The sequence below is a fragment of the Oncorhynchus keta genome, chromosome 14 (genome assembly GCF_023373465.1).
Source record: "Oncorhynchus keta strain PuntledgeMale-10-30-2019 chromosome 14, Oket_V2, whole genome shotgun sequence".
Lineage (NCBI taxonomy): Eukaryota > Metazoa > Chordata > Actinopteri > Salmoniformes > Salmonidae > Oncorhynchus > Oncorhynchus keta.
Genome location: NC_068434.1, coordinates 71,406,055 through 71,427,427, shown reverse-complemented (window position 1 = coordinate 71,427,427; position 21,373 = coordinate 71,406,055). Strand labels below are relative to the sequence as shown.

Here is a 21,373-nt window from a genome sequence, read left to right as displayed (position 1 = left end):
ATTTTACAAATCTGACATGTTGGCTAGATTCACAACGAGTGTAGCTTTAATTGAGTACCTTGCATGTGTGTTTTAATGAAAGTTTGAGTTTTATCGAGTACTACAGTTGGCGCTCTGAAATTTCCGCTGATTTTGGTCCCTGTACAGGGACCGCAGCCGTAAAAGGTGAGAGTGAGAGTGATTCTGATAAGAGATGGGGGTTGTCAATGAAGTGTTTCTACTACATTGGATTTACCATCTGTTTATTATGAGGCAGGCAAAAACTGACAGACACATATAGTGAAATCATCAAATCAAATGTCAAAACTTAATTGTGATTACTGATCATAATATGTGATGGTTATAATGATAGAACATACATGTGATGGTTATAATGATAGTTAGAACATACATGTGATGGTTATAATGATAGAACATACATGTGATGGTTATAATGATAGTTAGAACATACATGTGATGGTTATAATGATAGAACATACATGTGATGGTTATAATGATAGTTAGAACATACATGTGATGGTTATAATGATAGAACATACATGTGATGGTTATAATGATAGAACATACATGTGATGGTTATAATGATAGTAGGAACATACATGTGATGGTTATAATGATAGAACATACATGTGATGGTTATAATGATAGTTAGAACATACATGTGATGGTTATAATGATAGTTAGAACATACATGTGATGGTTATAATGATAGAACATACATGTGATGGTTATAATGATAGTTAGAACATACATGTGATGGTTATAATGATAGTTAGAACATACATGTGATGGTTATAATGATAGTTAGAACATACATGTGATGGTTATAATGATAGTTAGAACATACATGTGATGGTTATAATGATAGTAGGAACATACATGTGATGGTTATAATGATAGTTAGAACATACATGTGATGGTTATAATGATAGTAGGAACATACATGTGATGGTTATAATGATAGTTAGAACATACATGTGATGGTTATAATGATAGAACATACATGTGATGGTTATAATGATAGTTAGAACATACATGTGATGGTTATAATGATAGAACATACATGTGATGGTTATAATGATAGTTAGAACATACATGTGATGGTTATAATGATAGAACATACATGTGATGGTTATAATGATAGAACATACATGTGATGGTTATAATGATAGTAGGAACATACATGTGATGGTTATAATGATAGTAGGAACATACATGTGATGGTTATAATGATAGTTAGAACAAACATGTGATGGTTATAATGATAGTTAGAACATACATGTGATGGTTATAATGATAGTTAGAACATACATGTGATGGTTATAATGATAGAACATACATGTGATGGTTATAATGATAGTTAGAACATACATGTGATGGTTATAATGATAGTTAGAACATACATGTGATGGTTATAATGATAGTTAGAACATACATGTGATGGTTATAATGATAGTAGGAACATACATGTGATGGTTATAATGATAGTTAGAACATACATGTGATGGTTATAATGATAGTTAGAACATACATGTGATGGTTATAATGATAGTTAGAACATACATGTGATGGTTATAATGATAGTAGGAACATACATGTGATGGTTATAATGATAGTTAGAACATACATGTGATGGTTATAATGATAGTAGGAACATACATGCGATGGTTATAATGATAGTAGGAACATACATGTGATGGTTATAATGATAGAACATACATGTGATGGTTATAATGATAGAACATACATGTGATGGTTATAATGATAGAACATACATGTGATGGTTATAAAATGACAGTGTAGGTACATATTGTTACTTAACCACAAGTGTTACCATTACACAGCATATCTTTCTATAGTTTTATAAAATGGTTAGTTCTGGCCTGGCATTATGATTAGTTCAAACTGAAAGGTGTTTTCCATTCATGCTGTATGCCTGCCCAGGGGCAGTGACAGGGACATTGCCCTGCGTTAGGTGCAGCCTTTCAGATGGGACATTAAACAGATGTCCTGACTGTGGTCATTCAAATTACATGGCACTTATTGTAACTGTAAGTGATTTAACCTTTGTTTCATGAATAACTTATTATACCCGTCAATTCCTAATTGTTTTATACTGTATTTCACTCCTCACCTATACACTATTAAAGCTGATGTCTGGTGAGTATTCTGGCACAAATGGTTACACCCATAGTTGTGTACAACTAGAGATTCATCCAGGTCATTTAGCAACATTTGAGTTTATGTCTTGTTTGGAAATGACATTCTTATTCTGGATTGGATAGATTTGTATAACTCTTATTTCTGCTTGTAGGTATTAAACACTACCTCCAACAGAGGACTTGTGGATTGGATAGATTTGTATAACTCTTATTTCTACTTGTAGGTATTAAACACTACCTCCAACAGAGGACTTGTGGATTGGATAGATTTGTATAACTCTTATTTCTGCTTGTAGGTATTAAACACTACCTCCAACAGAGGACTTGTGGATTGGATAGATTTGTATAACTCTTATTTCTACTTGTAGGTATTAAACACTACCTCCAACAGAGGACTTGTGGATTGGATAGATTTGTATAACTTATTTCTACTTGTAGGTATTAAACACTACCTCCAACAGAGGACTTGTGGATTGGATAGATTTGTATAACTTATTTCTGCTTGTAGGTATTAAACACTACCTCCAACAGAGGACTTGTGGATTGGATAGATTTGTATAACTCTTATTTCTACTTGTAGGTATTAAACACTACCTCCAACAGAGGACTTGTGGATTGGATAGATTTGTATAACTCTTATTTCTACTTGTAGGTATTAAACACTACCTCCAACAGAGGACTTGTGGATTGGATAGATTTGTATAACTCTTATTTCTGCTTGTAGGTATTAAACACTACCTCCAACAGAGGACTTGTGGATTGGATAGATTTGTATAACTTATTTCTACTTGTAGGTATTAAACACTACCTCCAACAGAGGACTTGTGGATTGGATAGATTTGTATAACTCTTATTTCTGCTTGTAGGTATTAAACACTACCTCCAACAGAGGACTTGTGGATTGGATAGATTTGTATAACTCTTATTTCTGCTTGTAGGTATTAAACACTACCTCCAACAGAGGACTTGTGGATTGGATAGATTTGTATAACTTATTTCTACTTGTAGGTATTAAACACTACCTCCAACAGAGGACTTGTGGATTGGATAGATTTGTATAACTCTTATTTCTGCTTGTAGGTATTAAACACTACCTCCAACAGAGGACTTGTGGATTGGATAGATTTGTATAACTTATTTCTACTTGTAGGTATTAAACACTACCTCCAACAGAGGACTTGTGGATTGGATAGATTTGTATAACTCTTATTTCTGCTTGTAGGTATTAAACACTACCTCCAACAGAGGACTTGTGGATTGGATAGATTTGTATAACTCTTATTTCTACTTGTAGGTATTAAACACTACCTCCAACAGAGGACTTGTGGATTGGATAGATTTGTATAACTCTTATTTCTGCTTGTAGGTATTAAACACTACCTCCAACAGAGGACTTGTGGATTGGATAGATTTGTATAACTCTTATTTCTGCTTGTAGGTATTAAACACTACCTCCAACAGAGGACTTGTGGATTGGATAGATTTGTATAACTCTTATTTCTACTTGTAGGTATTAAACACTACCTCCAACAGTGGACTTGTGGATTGGATAGATTTGTATAACTCTTATTTCTGCTTGTAGGTATTAAACACTACCTCCAACAGAGGACTTGTGGATTGGATAGATTTGTATAACTCTTATTTCTGCTTGTAGGTATTAAACACTACCTCCAACAGAGGACTTGTGGATTGGCAGTAAAAATAACACACGGGCTACAATGGAAAACTGTTAGGTGTAGTTGAATTTCTCTGGTCCAAGACATACAGCCAAGCAGTCATCAACATCCACTCTCTTTTTCTCCACGCTCTCTCAAAGGTGCCTCTGGGAATATTATCGCTTTCAAAATAAAAGTCCCCAGGCTACAAACAGTGTCTCAATACATTACGGCAAAATAAAAGTTGTAACAAAAGTAAGGCTACAGATTTTTATGTCAACATAAGTCTAGGCTTTACAAGTGCCTTGAATTCATATGCGTTACATCTCTGGTTGTTTTGCTCTGCTCTCTGCCGGACTCCTCTTATCCTGTTGGTTCTCAGACCCCCTCACTTTCTTTCTGTATTCTCGGACCTCACCAGCTGCCTTACACAGGCTCAGAAATGCATCATTATTTACCACAGGAAGTTCTTTACACTTGTCCTCAAATGTCTCATCTGGACAAGTCAACAGTTCCATCAATAATCGTCTTGTTTTACCAAAACTTCCTTGGCCCTTTAGTTCACTCTTTATCTCACCATGGATATATGCACTTGTTGCCCAAACTCTAGGATTAAAATGTGATTGAGCAGTTGTCAGGCCATCCTTATTTATTTTACACCTTGCTGGAACAGAGGTAATTATGGGATTGTCAGCGGTAAAGACTGCTGTGAATTTTTCACGCTCCTTAACTTTTTTGATACATTTTGGCGACTCCATTGTTTTGCCTTTTCCAAGACAGCTCTCTGTTAGTGTGTCCTCCCCCTTTAGGAGTAAAACACAGAAGTTGGGCTCTGGATAGTATGTGCCTAGAGGAAAGTGTTTTGCTGTCTCAACTCGAATCGCTCTGTCAACCTGGCTTGACCTCTTAAAATCCCCGTCCGGAAACTCATAGCCTGTTGACATCACCGTTGGTGGGATGCCAGAGTGAGTGTTAGAGTGCTTTCTGACTAGCTCTAAATAAGAGCTGTACACTTGGTTAAAGCTTACAGTATCAGCGTCAATAAAACTGAAATAGATCAGAGCGTCAGGATCCTCTCCTCTCAACTCTCTAACAAGCTGTTTAGTTTCCTCATTATCTTTTAGAAATTCTCTGATATCCGTATATGGTATACCTTTTATTTGATTTATACTGTCTACATATTTAATGTCACCATTGGGTCTCCAGGTAAATGAAATCTTTTTAAACTTCAATACTGTATTCTCCTTCATGTTCATCAGCATTGTCAGCTGCTCCCTGAGCTTAGGAGAATATTTGCCATTGAGGCCAATGATGATGGCCACATCTTTCAGGTGCTCCTCATCTTCCTCCTTAAATCCTGTATCCTCCAACAACTTCAGTAACCTTTGAACCTGTGACTGGATTTGGTCCAGTGGTCGGTTTTTGTCAGGTAGTGGGACCCACATGGGCACATTGATCAGAAACTTGATCTTTTGATCCTGGTTCTGCTTCTGGGTTTGTCAGGAGGAACAACAAAAACAAACCATGTCAGGTTAAAAAATGATAATACTTTTGGTTAAAGGTGTCACAACTCCCCATCCCGTTCGGGTGGCGCTCGGCGGTCGTCGTCGCCGGCCTACTAGCTGCCACTGATTGTTTCCTCCCCCTCCTTATGTGTTTATTGATTACACCTGTTTTGAGTTGGTTGTAATTAGTTGGGCTTTATTAGTCAGCCGGCCCGTTTCTTTGTGCGGGATTGATTATTGTACCCCTGGTGTTTGTTACAGACTAACGTGTTGGTTTATGTTCGTATATAGTGCTGGACTGTTTTCATTCCCTGTGTCTGGGGCATTTTGGTTGTGAGCACCCAGTGTTTATTGGGGTGGCCGTGGTTCACCGTGTGTGCATTAAAAGAGCACTATATTGAACTCTCTGTTTTCCTGCACCTGACTTCACACTCACGACACCCAGTACCTTACAAAAGGTCACTGTTAGAAATGTGCAGTATCCCTTGGAGAGGACTGATTTAAACTCTGAAGATCATTGACCTCTCACTGTATTTCATACATTTGATCCCTGATGTTTTTCTATTACAATGACACTGTTGTTGGCTCACCTGACTGGACCCTTGCGGCTCAGTATTCTCCAATCTGCAGAACAAAACGGAAATAAATCATGGTTTAAAACAAAATGTTATAACAAGTTATAACATAGCTACCAGTAATAGGAAAACATATAACAAGTTATAACATAGCTACCAGTAATAGGAAAACATATAACAAGTTATAACATAGCTACCAGTAATAGGAAAACATATAACAAGTTATAACATAGCTACCAGTAATAGGAAAACATACTTTGAGAGGACTGTGTCACCCTCATCACCCAAATGTTTTCCTCCAAAACATCCTTCATGAGTCATTTTCTCCCTACCGTATTATGCATTCGCTGGTGTCTGGGTTGTCGACATAAGACTGTCTGGTGGGCTGCTTCATAATAGAGTCTGAGGGGAGAAACAGGCTATTCAGAGACAGAGCATTTTGGGAAAGAGGTAGAGTTAGTTAGATTGAATGTGTAGTGATAAACCATTCTCTTCTAACCTTGTGTTACATTACTAGCTGGGACGCCTACAGGTTCATCAGATGCCATCCCCAAACAGCAGGAGAACATTGAGCAGCGTGGCTGGGTTACCGGAACCATCATAGGAGACGTCTCTGGGGATCTTTCTCGTGATCTTTCTCTCTGTTGTCTGTTGTTACCCTCCATGATGTCTCAGACAGACCTACTGTATGAAAGCACAAGACTCAGAGGAGGAAATGATCTATTTCAAATCAAATGATATGTGCAATACATCTCCATTTCATAAATCTTCTTAATTTGCTAAATAATTGTAAATAGTAATATTTTTTTGCACTGTTCTGTTACCGAGAATGGATTCTCATTTCATTACTGGCTATTGACATTTGATAAATCCAACCATACTTCATTGATACTTGAATGTTGATAGAGAATATACTAGAGCTTAGAATAGCATACTACATTTGATGAAGATATCGATCAACGCATTCACTATTTCCTTGTTTCTTAGCGAAACAAAATAATTCAGATGAAGGTTTTTCCTAATGCCTCTAAAGACGGGGATGAGATTAGGCCTGTCTAAAAAACACATATCTGTTGATGTTCTCAGCAATCTACCCCAGTAGTTTCCCTGTGGGACTTGTGTTGTGTTGCAGGTCACCAACATTCCTCCACCATGTTGAATATTTCATTAGAGACCCATCTTCCTTTTCGGATATGTTCGCAAGAAAACACCTGCATCACTGCCGTGGTTTGTTATTTACTGTACAACATGAGGAAGTATTGTTGTGAGCACATTTTGGATAACTATGGTTCCAAATATTATTTGTGGAACTACAAAAGTTGACTATCATTAGGGGGTGATTACTAATACTGTCACGCCCTGGTCGAAGTATTTTATCTTCATTTATTTGGTCAGGCCAGGGTGTGACATGGGTTTTTGTATGTGGTGTGTATGTAGTGGGATTGTAGCTTAGTGGGGTGTGCTAGGTACGTCTATGGCTGTCTGAAGTGGTTCTCAATCAGAGGCAGGTGTTTATCGTTGTCTCTGATTGGGAACCATATTTAGGCAGCCATATTCTTTGGTTGTGTTGTGGGTGATTGTCCTTGGTGTTCTGATGTCCTTGTTCTGTGTTAGTTTACACAAAGTTTAGGCTGTTTCGGTTTTCGTTACGTTTATTTGTTTTGTAGTGTTTTGTGTTTATTCGTGTTTACGTTGTTTATTAAACATGGATCGCAATCTACACGCTGCATTTTGGTCCGACTCTCCTTCACCACTAGAAAACCGTTACAAATACTGCATTTTAATACAGACAGCAATAAGGGACTACTTAAATGTAAAAAATTAAACATATTTAAATACAGATATCAGAAAGGGATTATTTTCAGAAACAATTAGATTGGCAACCTTTCACTAATGGCAGATTAGTTGAACTAGTGTAAATGAACAAACCAATCAACCAATCAGATGTTACTCCTTGAACAGCACATACAGACATCATGATAAATTCAGTGCATTCAGAAAGTATTCAGACCACTTCACTTTTTCCACATTTTGTTACATTACAGCCTTATTCTAAAATGGATCAAATACAAAAATATCCTCATCAATCTACACACAATCCCACACAAGGTATGACAAGGTGAAAATGTATTAAATATAAAAAACAGAAATACCTTATTTACTTAAGCATTCAGACCCGTTGCTATGAGACTCGAAATTGAGCTCAGATGCATCCTGTTTCCAATTATCATCCTTGAGATGTTTCCACAACTTGATTGGATTCTACTTGTGGTAAATTCAATTGATTGGACATGATTTGGAAAGGCACACACCTGTCTATATAAGGTACCACAGTTGACAGTGCATGTCAGAGCAATAACCAAGCCATGATGTCAAAGTAATTGTCCGTAGAGCTCCGAGACAGGATTGTGTTGAGGCACAGATTTAGTGAAGAGTACCAAGACATTTCTGCAGCATTGAAGGTCCTCAAGAACACAGTGGTCTCCATCATTCTTCAATTACATAAATTTGGAACCACCAAGACCCTTCCTAGAGCTGGCCACCTGGCCAAACTGAGCAATCCGGGGAGAAGGGCCTTGGTCAGGGAGGTGACCAAGAACCCGATGGTCAAAAGTAAAAGGCACATGACAGCCTGCTTGGAGTTTGACCAAAAGGCACCTAAAGGACTCTCAGATTCTCTGGTCTGATGAAAGCAAGATTGAACTCTTTGGCCAAGCGTCACGTCTGGAGGAAACCTAGCACCATACCTACTGTGAAGCATGGTGGTGGCAGCATCATGCTGTGGGGATGTTTTTCAGCGGCAGGGACTGGGAGACAGAATCGAGGGGAAAATGAACGGAGCAAAGTACAGACAGGTCCTTGATGAAAACCTGCTCAAGAGCGCTCAGAACCTCAGACAGGGCCGAAGGTTCACCTTCCAACAGGACAACGGCCCTAAACACACAGCCAAAACAACGCAGGAGTGGCTTCCGCACAAGTCTCTGAATGTCCTTGAGTGGCCCAGCCAGAGCCTGGACTTGAACCCTTTCTTACAGCTCTGGAGAGACCTGAAAATACCTGTGCAGCGACACTCCCCATCCAACCTGACAGAACTTGAGAGGCTCTGTAGAGAAGAATGGGAGATACTCCCCAAATACAGATGCGCCAAACTTGTAGCGTCATACTCAAGAAGACTTGAGGCGGCAGTTTAAACGGTCTGAGTACGTATATACTGTGATATTTCCATTATTTATTTTTAATACATTTGCACACACAAAAAACAACTGTTTTTGCTTTGTCATTATGGGGTATTATTCTAAAATTGATTAAATGTGTTTTTTCCCCTCATCAATCTACACACAGTAAAAACGTTTTTATCAATTTAGAATAAGGCTGTAATGTAACAAAATGTGGAAAAGTCAAGAGGTCTGAATACTTTCTGAATGCACTGTATCTGTTTTTCCATTTAGAAATAAAAGCATTTTATGTATCTAGCCCCTATTATGAAACTACTATATTTTGGATATAACATTTTCATGAATCTTTAAAAAATGTTAGACTTTTTTCCACTTTGTTATTACAGAATATTTAGTGTAGCTCATTGACAGAAAAATGGCAATCAAATCCATTTTAATCCCACTTTGTAACGCAATAAAATTGGAATAAATCCAAGGGGATTGTAGACTTTCTAGAGGCACTGTATATCCAAAATGTAAAATGTAATTTCACTGTCAAAATTCACAGTGCTTGACTTGTGTAGGAGCTCACCAGAGCTGAGTACCAGCACTTAACATTTTCTACTGCTTGAGCTCAAATACAAATAAGTTTCAAACATACACATCATACCAACTTTAATGGGATATTTTCATCAGAATACAAAAACATTATTTTCCAGTACCTTGGCTGTAGTCGATTCAACAAGGCAGTGTTTAGATATTCCCGTAGATACTTAGTCTTATATTTAGTTTTGTTAATATTACTGTTAACACTTATGCCGCTGTCTGTAATAACACTAACATTTTATTAACATTGCATTTTCCCAATTGCATAGCAAGGTAGTTGAGTTGATCATTTACAGTAAAGGTAATTTAAAGGCACCTCTATTTTTTTCAACTTTTTGATAAAAAGCGTGCAAAATTTCAACGTCCTGCTACTCATGCCAGGAATATAGTATATGCATATGATTAGTATGTGTGGATAGAAAACACTCTGAAGTTTATAAAACTGGTTACATCATGTCTGTGGCTATAACAGAACGTGTGTAGCAGGCAAAACCCCAAGGAAAAACTGTTCACAAAAAAAAATATATATATATCCCTCCGCCAGTTCCCTGTATTGTCTATGGCAAGGGAAATTAGATGGCGCCCAGTTTACAGTTCCTACAGCTTCCACACGATGTCGCCAGTATTGGGAATTGGGTTGAAGTTCATCTTTGGTGAAATGAAGAAGGCACTTCCTGTCAGAGGGTACACGGTGGAAAGTTTTGAAAGAGAGAAAATCGTCCATGATTTCTTGACTTGCTGCTATTGAATAAAGATCGCCCCATCATCAATTTGATCGATTATTAACGTTTACAAATACCTAAAGTTGGATTACAAAAGTAGTTTGAAGTATTTTGTCAAAGTTTATAGGCAACATTTTTTATTTTAAAAAATGACGTTGCGTTTTGGAAAGCTGTTTTTTTCTGGATCAGACGGGCTATATAAATGGACATTTTGGGTATTGTTAGGAAGTGCTATTTCTTATGCTAATGACCAGCCTACTGCTATTACATTGCTATAACTGAGACAACACATAGCAACGTATTTGCACAGTGAAACATGTTAGGTCCCATACAGGATAGCTTTCACACAGCGCACACACCTAATCCCCCTTTAGCTGAACATTGTGTGACGGCGGGATTCTAGATGACGGACGGCCCAGCTGAGCCAATGCAAGAAGACTACCTCCAGCCTGAACCAATCCGAAGACCCGATCTTCTAGAATCAACCTACTTTCTGTTCTGTATAAATTGTGTGTGTAGCGGTTAACTCGCTCTTTTCCTGCTGGTCTGATGGGCTAACGGAAGGGCCGTAATTACGCTGTACCAGATATCTTTACTCTGAATAAACTGTCGCTTGTCGTACAATTTTACCACCTTGTCTGAATCGATCCTTGACCAGCTCGCCCTTCATCATATCCTTTTATCAACAGAAACTTTGTAGCAGAGGATGGTTGAATAACGGTCCGGTCGAAGTGAGTTGATTTGGGTGTGAGAGGTGGAAGGACGATTCCAGGAAGACGGGTGAAGACATTCGGGGGAGGACAATAATTCTGCTCAACTCGGGAAACTGATCTAAAAGGTGCACCATAAACAAGGTAAGCAAAACCTGTTAAATCAAACTTTGCATATTGTCGTATAGTCTGTCTAAATTTTGATCAGTGTTTCCGAGTAAGTATGAATTCTTGTGTAAATTTATAATTTGCTGACGAGTCAAAGAACAGTGAAGTGAACATATGTGGTACAAACCGGCGACGGCCGGGTGATATAAATCATTGATGAGATATCAGTAAGGGGATAGCTAATTACTATTCATTAAATCTGGCGCCGAGGGGATAAATTGTAATTTTGTCCCGCGACCCGGTCAGCACAGTCTGATAGCTTTCAATTGATGAGAGATCACTTGAGGCCTGGATAGTTCCGATAGGGGTCAGGGATAGAGATCAGTAAGGGGATAGTTAATTACTATTCATTAAACCTGGCGCAAATTGTAATTTTGTCCCGCGACCCGGTCGAGGCCAGTCTGATAGAGGTCCACTGATAGGGGTCGGACATGTGTAATAATTCTGATAGGGGTCAGCACGATAGAGGTCAGTAGGATAGAGATCAGTAAGGGGATAGCTAATTACTATTCATTAAACCTGGCGCCGAGGGGACAAATTGTAATTTTGTCCGCGACCCGGTCTAGGCCAGTCTGATAGAGGTCCACTGATAGAGGTCGGCTGATAGGGGTCAGATATATAACGTGTATTTGTAACTGTTCATATTAAAATGTAATGTGGTTGTAATCGTTTCCATTAAGATTGTTGATGGTTTGAGAGAGAGAGAGAGAGAGAGAGAGAGAGAGAGAGAGAGAGAGAGAGAGAACTCAAGAAGGGTTATTTGATAAATCCGAAACTTCTATGTTGTATGTAAACTTCTATGTTGTATGTATCTATAACTTCTGTGTTAAATGTATAATCAGGAACAAAATGACTGATGTATAATTGAAATAAGATCTGAATATAATATTTAATATTGCGACTATATAGTCGAATAGATCCCTTGGTTGCGCGCTCCACAAAAGCTATACCAACCCAATCGTTTTTCTCGAACTGAATATACAAAGGAGAAGCTCTGAGATAAGGCAGAGTGCGAGCAATAGTGTCTCCTCTAATACATATTCTAATTATATTCAAGTAGTCTGGTAAAATTCCGATTAAGTTACGATTAATTTCCGATTGAATTAAATTGAATTACGATTAAAACAAGTTCACAATGGCGACCCCCAATACTCCAAAGCTGAAGTTTAATGAGTTCCAAAACCAAAAAAAAAATGGAATATAGATCAGGGGGAAAGGAACAATGGAAGCCTATAAAGAAAGTCTGGGAGGGATTGAAGTTAAAATGGACACTTGGGCTATCGAAGAGACACGCAGGGTACAACTGAATATATATTACAATTGGTCAAAATATACATACATATTTACTAAAACATACAATACATGACAAATGGTGACCCCGACGTGATCTGGTAAAAAGACATCGCTGGACATTGGTGTGCCAGCCGATTGGCCAGTACTGTCGTCGGACGGTGTGTCTCACAAATCCTGACCGGTCAACTAAAAAGGGTAAGCAGACACCTGTTGTGAAACACTAAAGTTCTGCACATTGGAGTTATCCAAATTTAGTTTTGTGAGACACCTGTTTGATGTAAGTTACTAAATTTAAACTATTATGATGTGTGAGATTGGAAAATAGTTGAGAAAGTAATATCTCCATTGGCAACTGCAATTTTATTATTGATCAACCATACTTAATGGTGCATTGTGTATGGGATGTACTAGTATGCCTGGTTGGTAGGTGGTAACAGAGATCACTTACCACATGTATGAATGATGGGTAACGGGTGGCCACCAAAGCTTGAATGGATAGTCTGGGACTACATGTATGAGTGGTGAGTAATGAGTGATCACCAAAGTGCGAATAGAAAGTCATATGATGCGAACGTGATGTATTAGGCAGGGCCAAGTGTGAATGACGGATATTTAAATTGATTACTCGGACTTGAGACCGATTTAGCCTTCGGGAAAGGGTCTCTCTAAGGTCCTAACAAAGCATAAGTGTGTGTGAAGTACATTGGGTAGTGAAGTAAAGGTGATAATCCGGGGGACACTAGACTTCTTAATACCCTAGGGGACCCACAGTGCATAATTGAGTTCTTACTTTAGACCTAATTGGGGGCCGATTTAGCCTTCGGGAAAGGGTATCACTTGGGTTTCAGTAAAGGCATGGGTTGTTGGCAGTATTGTAGTGTACATGGAATATCGTTGGAAATGGAAAAGGTGTTGAGAACGCTGAAGTCCACTCTAGATTTAAATGAAGGCAGAGAGGGCAAGGAGTGGAGGAGACGGGGTGAGAAGCTGTACAGAGAATGGACAGAAGGTGGGGCTATTGCATCTCCTACTGGTCTGCTTGCTGGGGAGAATGAAGATTTGTGTGTGTCTGGTGTAAATTGAAGTTTACTGGCGTAAATGAAGATTCAAATCGTGTGCATGAAATACACTTGATATTCAGTCGGGGACTAATATCGGTATGAATGAGGTCGGGGACCAAGCGAGTGTGGTACATTAGGTATTTCAGTTGGAGCTGGTACCGGTGAGAATGTTGAAAAAGTCGCAGGCTTGCTGATGAGAGTAATATCATAGAATATTGAGGGGGTGTGCATGACTGTTGGAAAAGGTGTTAAACTCTATTAACGTAAAATTCTGTGTGTAGAGTTATATTATGAGGTTTGAACTATACTAATATTGTGGAATTACATAATCAACATCTGAACATACTTACGATAAACATGAATTGAGCCACTGAGTAATAGATAAGATATACACTAGGTACGGGGCGACGGGTGTGGTCGATGTAAGACGGGAGTGGTGTTCTAACCAAGTGCTGAGAAATAAGGTAGATTTATTTTGTTCTTTTAATTAATTTACACAAGTACTTCCCGGTTATTGATTTTGGTTTGATTGTTCAGATAACACCACTGAAATTAAACAGGAGGTTAAGGTAGACTAACACTAGAATCTGTTTTCATTATGGTGAACAATGAAAGGCCCGCAGAGGGGATTGCAGGCTGAGGTTTTTATGTTAAAGGGACAGTGCACGTTTATCACAGTTGTGTGTGTGTCTAATGGCTGGGTATTTAAGAAGTATTTTTGGGGAGACAATTTGGAGAAACACTAATAAAACATGAAACACAGAGACAAATTATTTGAGTTTGGGGGGGATTATTATAATTATTAGGTTTTGTTTTTGTAGTAAACGTTTGGGTTAAGGGGATTTTCACGTTCCCAGAGACATGGTATTTTACAGATAGGTGAAAAGGCAGACGGAGGGGCCCTCCCCCGCACTGCAGAGACCTTGAAAGTTGGAGAGAAGAGAGGAGAGGTTTTTGGAAAGGGGGGGGGGGCAGGACAGGCAAAGATAGCAGTTGCTGAGTGGAGACAGGGGAGAGAGTTGGACATGTGGAAAATGAAGGGGGCGCTCCTACAGGATAATGTCAGAACATAAGGATACTATACTAATCTTACCTAAGTCATTATTTAGAGTAGGTAAGGTTGATACTGGGCAGAGCCAGGTATCAAAAGGGGGATGGGTAAATTGTGGTCTAGGATAGGATGGGGACTATTGGATAAGAAACTAATAATTTAAAAATGTAGCTAACAAATGGGCATAGAAGTTAAAGATATAATCAGATAAAACATATGAGAAATTGTTTGTTAACCAAGCCTGTATGTCCAGGATTTTATGCATTACAGGTGAACTACAGGTGAAGTCACTCAATCCAGTCCCAGTGGCTTGGGGACCATAGAAGACCCCTGGTGACAGCTAGCTGAAAGAGCTACCCAGATTCATATCGCACGGCGGGAGGGTAAGACACTTTTTCACTGTCGGACAATAAACAGAGTTCGGGAGAAGAACTGGAATTAACAGAATTCCGGGGGCCATCTCTCGAATGAAGTAACCCTCCCTGTCCTGTCACCCCTGTTTTTGTTCATAGAAGTGAAGATGTGTCTGGCTCTGGCTAAGTGATGTGTATTTTGTTCCAAAATAAGCATAAGAGATCCCTAGATCTGGGTAGACAGGAAGTTAGAGTAGAGATTACACGATAACCGACTTCGGACTGTTCTAGGATTGGAGAAGAGGGTATCCTTATAGCATAGAGGATCCCACAAAGGTGGATAGGTTTTCCATGATATGGGGAAACCTGGGAGCACTGTTGAACTTTGTAAAGGTGATGAAATCCTACTAACCATCAAAACGATTAAGCTCTCTGCATGCAGGCACTCACACCCTCGGACTACAAAGGACGAAGACAGACATGATGGGTGTGTTTTCTATTAAGGTGCTGCCAAAACCGGAGCCAGACACACTCCTCTACCCCCACCTGGACCGAACCTGCCACCTACCACCACTGTGGTAATTAATGTTAGAGACTATTCGGCTATGGATCAATTAGGCACTGGGACTGGTTTTGATGGTAGGGACAATTTGTGGCTGTCTTATATGAGGTACACAGCTAAAACCCTGAGAAGAAAGGACTGCATTATTTGTAGTCATGCTAGACCTGTTCTGGCTACACACCCATTTGCTGTAGGAGAAGGAGAGGGGTGGTTGTGTATTCTGAGAAGTTTTTACCAGGTTAAGCCCAATTCAACCCGCTGTTCCTCTTTGAGCCTTGTGTTTCCTGCAGTACCTCCTCATCGGGCCTCTTGGGGTGTTGAGGCATATGGGGGCAATTACAGTTGCATCACGGGTACAGGTAATGGCATTGATTATGGGAGATTGCCTGAAGCTGATTGCAGTAGTAACATAACCATTAATTCCACTTGGCCAGTTACAGGCCTAAACCAAACTAGTGGTCTGGCTGATGTGAGGTGGATGTGTGGAGCCAAAAGAGTGCTGAGACCCATTCTTAGAGGAGAATGGCAAGGTACGTGTGATCTGACCAGTTTGATAATTCCACTGACCATTGTTGATGTTACTGCTGAACAGCTGTTGGGTTCTGTATCCAGGGGACCTGAAAACATTCCATCCCATGGGAGACATAGACGTAGTGCTCCATGGACAGAGGATGTAGTTGACATACAAACTAACCTGTTGGGAGTGCCAGTGGGGTTCCTCATGAGTTTCAGGCCTTGGGTAGGAATGATGGACTCTGGCACTTACTACCTATTATGGGTCCAGCCATGGTGGATGCTAGACAGACTGCATGGATTAATTATATCTACTATAATCAACAGCGTTTTGTGAATTACTCCCGTGATGCACTCACTGGTATGTCTGAACAGCTTGAGGCCACATTTGGGGTTTCCAGACAGAATAGACTTGCCTTGGATATGCTTCTGGCCAGTCAGGGGGACGTCTGCAAGATGTTCGGTAAACAATGTTGCACGTATATTCCTAATAATACCAGTCCAGACGGTAGTATATCTAAGGCGGGCTTAATATATGCCATTTAGCAGACGCTTTTATCCAGAGCGACTTACAGTCATGTGTGCATACATTCTACGTATGGGTGGTCCCGGGGATCGAACCCACTGCCCTGGCGTTACAAGCGCCATGCTCTACCAACTGAGCTACAGAAGGGCTTGATACACTATCTGCTAAGATGAGGTCCACGGGGGGGGTGGAGGAGTCTGTTCTCTTGACCTGGTTTGGTAAGTACACTGGTATGATGGTTACTGGATTTCTGACCCTAATTCTTGTATTATTTGTTATTGATGTGATGTGCTGCTTGCATCATACCGTGTTTTAAGAAGTCTGTTACAGATGTGATGAATGCTTTCAGGGGAGGATGGGACTGACTGAGGATGACACATGGTATGCTGTGGGTGAGGTAGTACAATACATTTTACACCACCACAGTTCCTTGTTATACATTTTTATGATAGGTTTTCTTTCCAGTATGTTTGTTCTCCCTGTTGTGAAGGTTTAGAGTCCCTGGGTGGCAAGGAGCCCACCTGGTACAGGATAGGAGTAGCTGAGAGGACCAGATGGTTTCTAATAATTCTTTACTCTGTTTTCCATGACCAAAGTTTTATCCTACATCTTACATGTCAATAACAATAAAGTTTTATCCTGTTTTTGATAAGTGACACCCTTGTGGGTGACAAAAGGGGGAAACAAAAGCATATATCACTTGTCCATTTTTTTCTATTTTTCTTGGTTGATTTTTCTTTTCTGTTTATTAATAATAAACTTTTTTATTATTTTCATGAAATGCTATGACTGCTGAAATAAAGGATAATGAGTGACACCCTAGCGGGTATCAAAAGGGGGACTTAAATTTCACACCATTTTCTTTTGTTCTGTTTTTGAATGAGCTGTTGTTCTCCGCTCTGTTAAATGAGGGTTGTAAGTTCCTAGGTGGCTGGTAGCCAATCTAGTACATAGTGGGATCGAATGGAGGACATGAAGGTATTTTAAACTTTGCAACTGTTATATGATTCATTGCTGAATTTTTGTTCACACCCTTGGGTTTGTGAAAAAGGGGGATTGTTGGATCCTGTATTTTACATTATAGCCATTACCATATATATGATTGAATATTATCTGCTGTTGCCTTGTGTGGATGTATGTATGTGTTATGCAACCTAGCTGATTTGAAACATTGTTAAAAGTATCAGGGCCATGGGACTTTCTCATGATGGAAAAATACAGAGTAGCATGAAGACTAACTGTTCAAATGAGTTAGAAGGGAGGGAACATTCAGAGCGGGGTGTTGCGAGAACAAGCGGTCTTGTGTTAAATAACAGGAGCCAGGTGCGAGATAACGGTGTGGAGCATGAGAGCCTGGATGTTCTTCATAAGCAAGTTACATCAACAGATGCGACAGGAGCAGCTTTTATTGATTAAGCTTCTCCATTGTATGTCGTGCCTCTTCTGAGATGGGAAGAGGGGGCATTGCGGCCCTTGTGGGCCATTTCCGTATAGACTTACCTTGTTTAGGCTATTTTTTCCTTTTTGGATTATGTTTTCGTTTTTGCTTGGAGTAATGTATCTGGACTATATCACATCTCTTAGGAGATGTGAAGAGAGGGAATCACAAAACTTTTCCTTCTGGGAAAAGTTTTCTTTTTGTGTCTGGATCTAGTTAGGTTGTGTCACGTCTCTGGGGAGACGTGAAGAGAGGGATTTGTTAGGAAGTGCTATTTCTTATGCTAATGACCAGCCTACTGCTATTACATTGCTATAACTGAGACAACACATAGCAACGTATTTGCACAGTGAAACATGTTAGGTCCCATACAGGATAGCTTTCACACAGCGCACACACCTAATCCCCCTTTAGCTGAACATTGTGTGACGGCGGGATTCTAGATGACGGACGGCCCAGCTGAGCCAATGCAAGAAGACTACCTCCAGCCTGAACCAATCAACCAATATACATGGACGGATTTAATCGAAAAAAAAGAACCAATTGTGATGTTTATGGGACATATTGGAGTGCCAACAAAGAAGCTCGTTGAAGGTAATGCATGTTTTATATTTTATTTCTGCGTTTTGTGTAGCGCCGGCTATGCTAATTATTTTGTTTACTTCTCCTTCAGGTATTTCGGGGGGTGCATGCTATCAGATAATAGCTTCTCGTGCTTTCACCGAAAAGCATTTTTAAAATCTGACATGTTGGCTCGATTCACAACGAGTGTAGCTTTAATTGAGTACCCTGCATGTGTGATTTAATGAAAGTTTGAGTTTTAATGAGTACTATATGAATTTGGCGCTACGCATTTCCCAAGGCTAGTGGCTAGGGTGAGACGCTAGCGTCTCAGTGGCCTTAAGAGGATTTAAAGGCAATTTACACTTGAGTCTTGTACTGAATCCCCACCCTAGTCCTTTAGTGTCAATTGAATTACATAACAAAAATACTTTGCTAAATTGTCATATAGGCTTTTTCCCTGTTTCTGATAGTCAATCCTGTCAATTTAGACAAATACGTAAATATACAATCAAACCTGAAACAAAGTCTTACCCACTAATCGTCTTCTGATCACTCCACTGTCTTTGCATGACTTTTTAAAATGTATGCTTCAGGGAGTGGTCCCTTGAGGCAGAAGCTCTGTATGTGAGCTGTTGAAGGTTCCTCTTTATGAAGCCCAGAATAGGATGTGGCCTCTTATACATCTGAAGAATGAAGTTATCTGCATATTGTGCTCCTTTTGTAATAGGTGGAGGGAAGCATCTAAGAGGCAGAGGCATACTGTATAGCCTTCCCTGCAGTCATCTGTCGTGGTAATTTCCTGTATTACTAAATAAGGAGAGTTTACAAACCACACACAAGTCAGAGTTATACTTAAACTTCATCTTTTAATAATATGAGCTTCACCATAGCACTGCGACTCTCAGATCAATTCAGTGTCTATAAATTAATTCTGAGAGTCCTTACAATAGAATACTTCATCTTTTATAGCCAAGATACACCCTTCTCAACTCAGAATGACGAACCACAGATCTTAGAAACTTCACAAAGGGCCTTTTACTTGAAAGAGGAGTATCCCATAGCCAGATAGCATTAGCTATAAATTATCGTTCAGTTTGCTCTCTAAGACAAGGTTCTACTTCTCGTTCTTGGTACTTCCTATTACCAAAACATCATACCTCATTACACAGTAGTCTGTCTTCATACGTAACTGTAGTACATGCATTTGTGGAAAACAATACAGTAAAGTGTGACTGGTTATTTTAATGAATACATTTAGTTTTAATGAGGCAGTAGTGTAGACCTACAGATATCTCTATAGCCAGGTTTGGCACACCCTGACCTGTTTCACCTGTCTTTGTGCTTGTCTCCACCCCTCTCTGTTACCAGTTTGTCTTGTCTTGTCAAGCTTACCAGCATGTTTTTCCGTGGTCCTGTTTTCCAAGTCTCTGTTTTTCTAGCCTTCCCGGTTCTGACCCGTTCCGCCTGCCCTGACACTGAGCCCACCTGCCTGACCGTTCACCCTGTCCTGACACTGAGCCCACCTGCCTGACCGTTCACCCTGTCCTGACACTGAGCCCACCTGCCTGACCGTTCTCCCTGTCCTGACACTGAGCCCGCCTGCCTGACCCGTTCTGCCTGCCCTGACACTGAGCCCGCCTCCCTGACACTGAGCCCGCCTCCCTGACACTGAGCCCGCCTGCCTGACCGTTCACCCTGCCTTGACCTCGAGCCTGCCTGCCCCCACTGTAACTTTCAGACTCTAACCTGGTTTATGAACTTCTGCCTGTCCCTGACCTGCCTATTGCCTGCCCCTTTTATTTCAATAAACATCAGAGACTCAAACCATCTGCCTCCTGTGTCTGCATCTGGGTCTAGCCCTGTGTCGATATAAGGTTAGCTGACAATGTCACGAAAACGATGTGCACGCTTCAATGGGGCAGAAGTCCATGTGTTGTTGCCTGATTGTTTCGCAACAATGACAAGAAACTGCCTTGTGGGGAATCGTAGGTGTCTTGTTTCAGCTAGTTTTATCTTGTTCTTGATACCATAACTTGTTTTGAGGTGTTTTGACTGTTGCCACATCTATGCTAATATGGCAAAACATTTGCTTGCTATGGAATGGTATCACAGGAGGACCCTCTAAACAGTTTTATGGAACGGTATCACAGGAGGTCCCTCTAAACAGTTTTATGGAATGGTATCACAGGAGGCCCCTCTAAACAGTTCTATGGAGTGGCACCACAGGAGGTCCCTCTAAACAGTTCTATGGAGTGGCACCACAGGAGGTCCTTCTAAACAGTTCTATGGAGTGGCACCACAGGAGGTCCTTCTAAACAGTTCTATGGAGTGGCACCACAGGAGGTCCCTCTAAACAGTTCTATGTAATGGCACCACAGGAGGCCCCTCTAAACAGTTATATGTAATGGCACCACAGGAGGTCCCTCTAAACAGTTCTATGGAGTGGCACCACAGGAGGTCCCTCTAAACAGTTATATGTAATGGCACCACAGGAGGTCCCTCTAAACAGTTCTATGGAGTGGCACCACAGGAGGTCCCTGTTAGAGTATGGGGGTTGGGGTGGGTTTGACTTGGTAGGGGATCTGTGTGTGTTCTGTTAGAGCATGGGGGGTGGGGTGGGTTTGACTTGGTAGGGGATCTGTGTGTGTTCTGTTAGAGCATGGGGGGTTGGGGTGGGGTTGACTTGGTAGGGGATCCGTGTGTGTTCTGTTAGAACATGGGGGGGTTTGGGGTGGGTTTGACTTGGTAGGGGAT

The 21,373-nt window shown here is 40.3% G+C and overlaps 2 protein-coding genes and 1 long non-coding RNA gene across 57 annotated transcripts in view; 2 read left to right on the top strand and 1 right to left on the bottom strand.

The window, feature by feature from the left end:
• The first annotated feature begins 231 nt into the window (after positions 1-231).
• Positions 232-1,833, top strand: LOC127907351 (uncharacterized). Of its 6 annotated transcripts, none has more exons than XR_008064220.1 (4): positions 232-771; positions 936-1,203; positions 1,460-1,615; positions 1,684-1,833. It is a non-coding gene; the product is annotated as an uncharacterized LOC127907351 (long non-coding RNA). The 6 variants fall into 6 exon arrangements; XR_008064217.1 differs by having other exon boundaries at positions 232-679; positions 1,460-1,647; positions 1,684-1,832; XR_008064215.1 differs by having other exon boundaries at positions 1,460-1,647; positions 1,684-1,832.
• Positions 1,834-2,098: 265 nt separating this feature from the next.
• On the bottom strand, positions 2,099-19,380 carry LOC118393940 (uncharacterized). Of its 50 annotated transcripts, none has more exons than XM_052462379.1 (7): positions 19,151-19,380; positions 6,397-6,581; positions 6,230-6,299; positions 5,913-5,946; positions 2,829-5,307; positions 2,545-2,614; positions 2,099-2,472 (listed from the first exon to the last, which is right to left on the bottom strand). In XM_052462379.1, exons 2-5 carry the CDS (start codon positions 6,560-6,562, stop codon positions 4,138-4,140), a joined length of 1,440 nt encoding a protein of 479 aa, XP_052318339.1. In that variant the 5' UTR covers positions 6,563-6,581; positions 19,151-19,380; the 3' UTR covers positions 2,099-2,472; positions 2,545-2,614; positions 2,829-4,137. The 50 variants fall into 50 exon arrangements, with proteins under 50 accessions (XP_052318339.1, XP_052318338.1, XP_052318348.1 ...); XM_052462378.1 differs by having other exon boundaries at positions 2,099-2,614; positions 2,829-2,900; positions 2,971-5,307; XM_052462388.1 differs by lacking the exon at positions 2,545-2,614 and having other exon boundaries at positions 2,829-2,900; positions 2,971-5,307.
• Positions 17,908-21,373, top strand: part of LOC118393937 (cytochrome c oxidase subunit 4 isoform 1, mitochondrial) — a 32,156-nt gene continuing 28,690 nt past the window's right edge. Inside the window, exon 1 of the mRNA XM_052462427.1 lies at positions 17,908-17,911. The gene's annotated coding sequence lies outside the window, so the exon portion shown is untranslated. The remainder of the gene's footprint in view (positions 17,912-21,373) is intronic.

What these genes read in the sequence shown, in the direction of transcription:
- LOC118393940 (XM_052462374.1), bottom strand. Translation starts at nt 6,562, where the DNA reads ATGGAGGGTAACAACAGACAACAGAGAGAAAGATCACGAGAAAGATCC. An exon ending in AGCTAGTAATGTAACACAAG is followed by an intron (nt 6,300 to 6,396) that starts GTTAGAAGAGAA and finishes TTCTCCCCTCAG; the next exon opens with ACTCTATTATGAAGCAGCCC. An exon ending in AGCCGCAAGGGTCCAGTCAG is followed by an intron (nt 5,308 to 5,912) that starts GTGAGCCAACAA and finishes TGACAAACCCAG; the next exon opens with AAGCAGAACCAGGATCAAAA.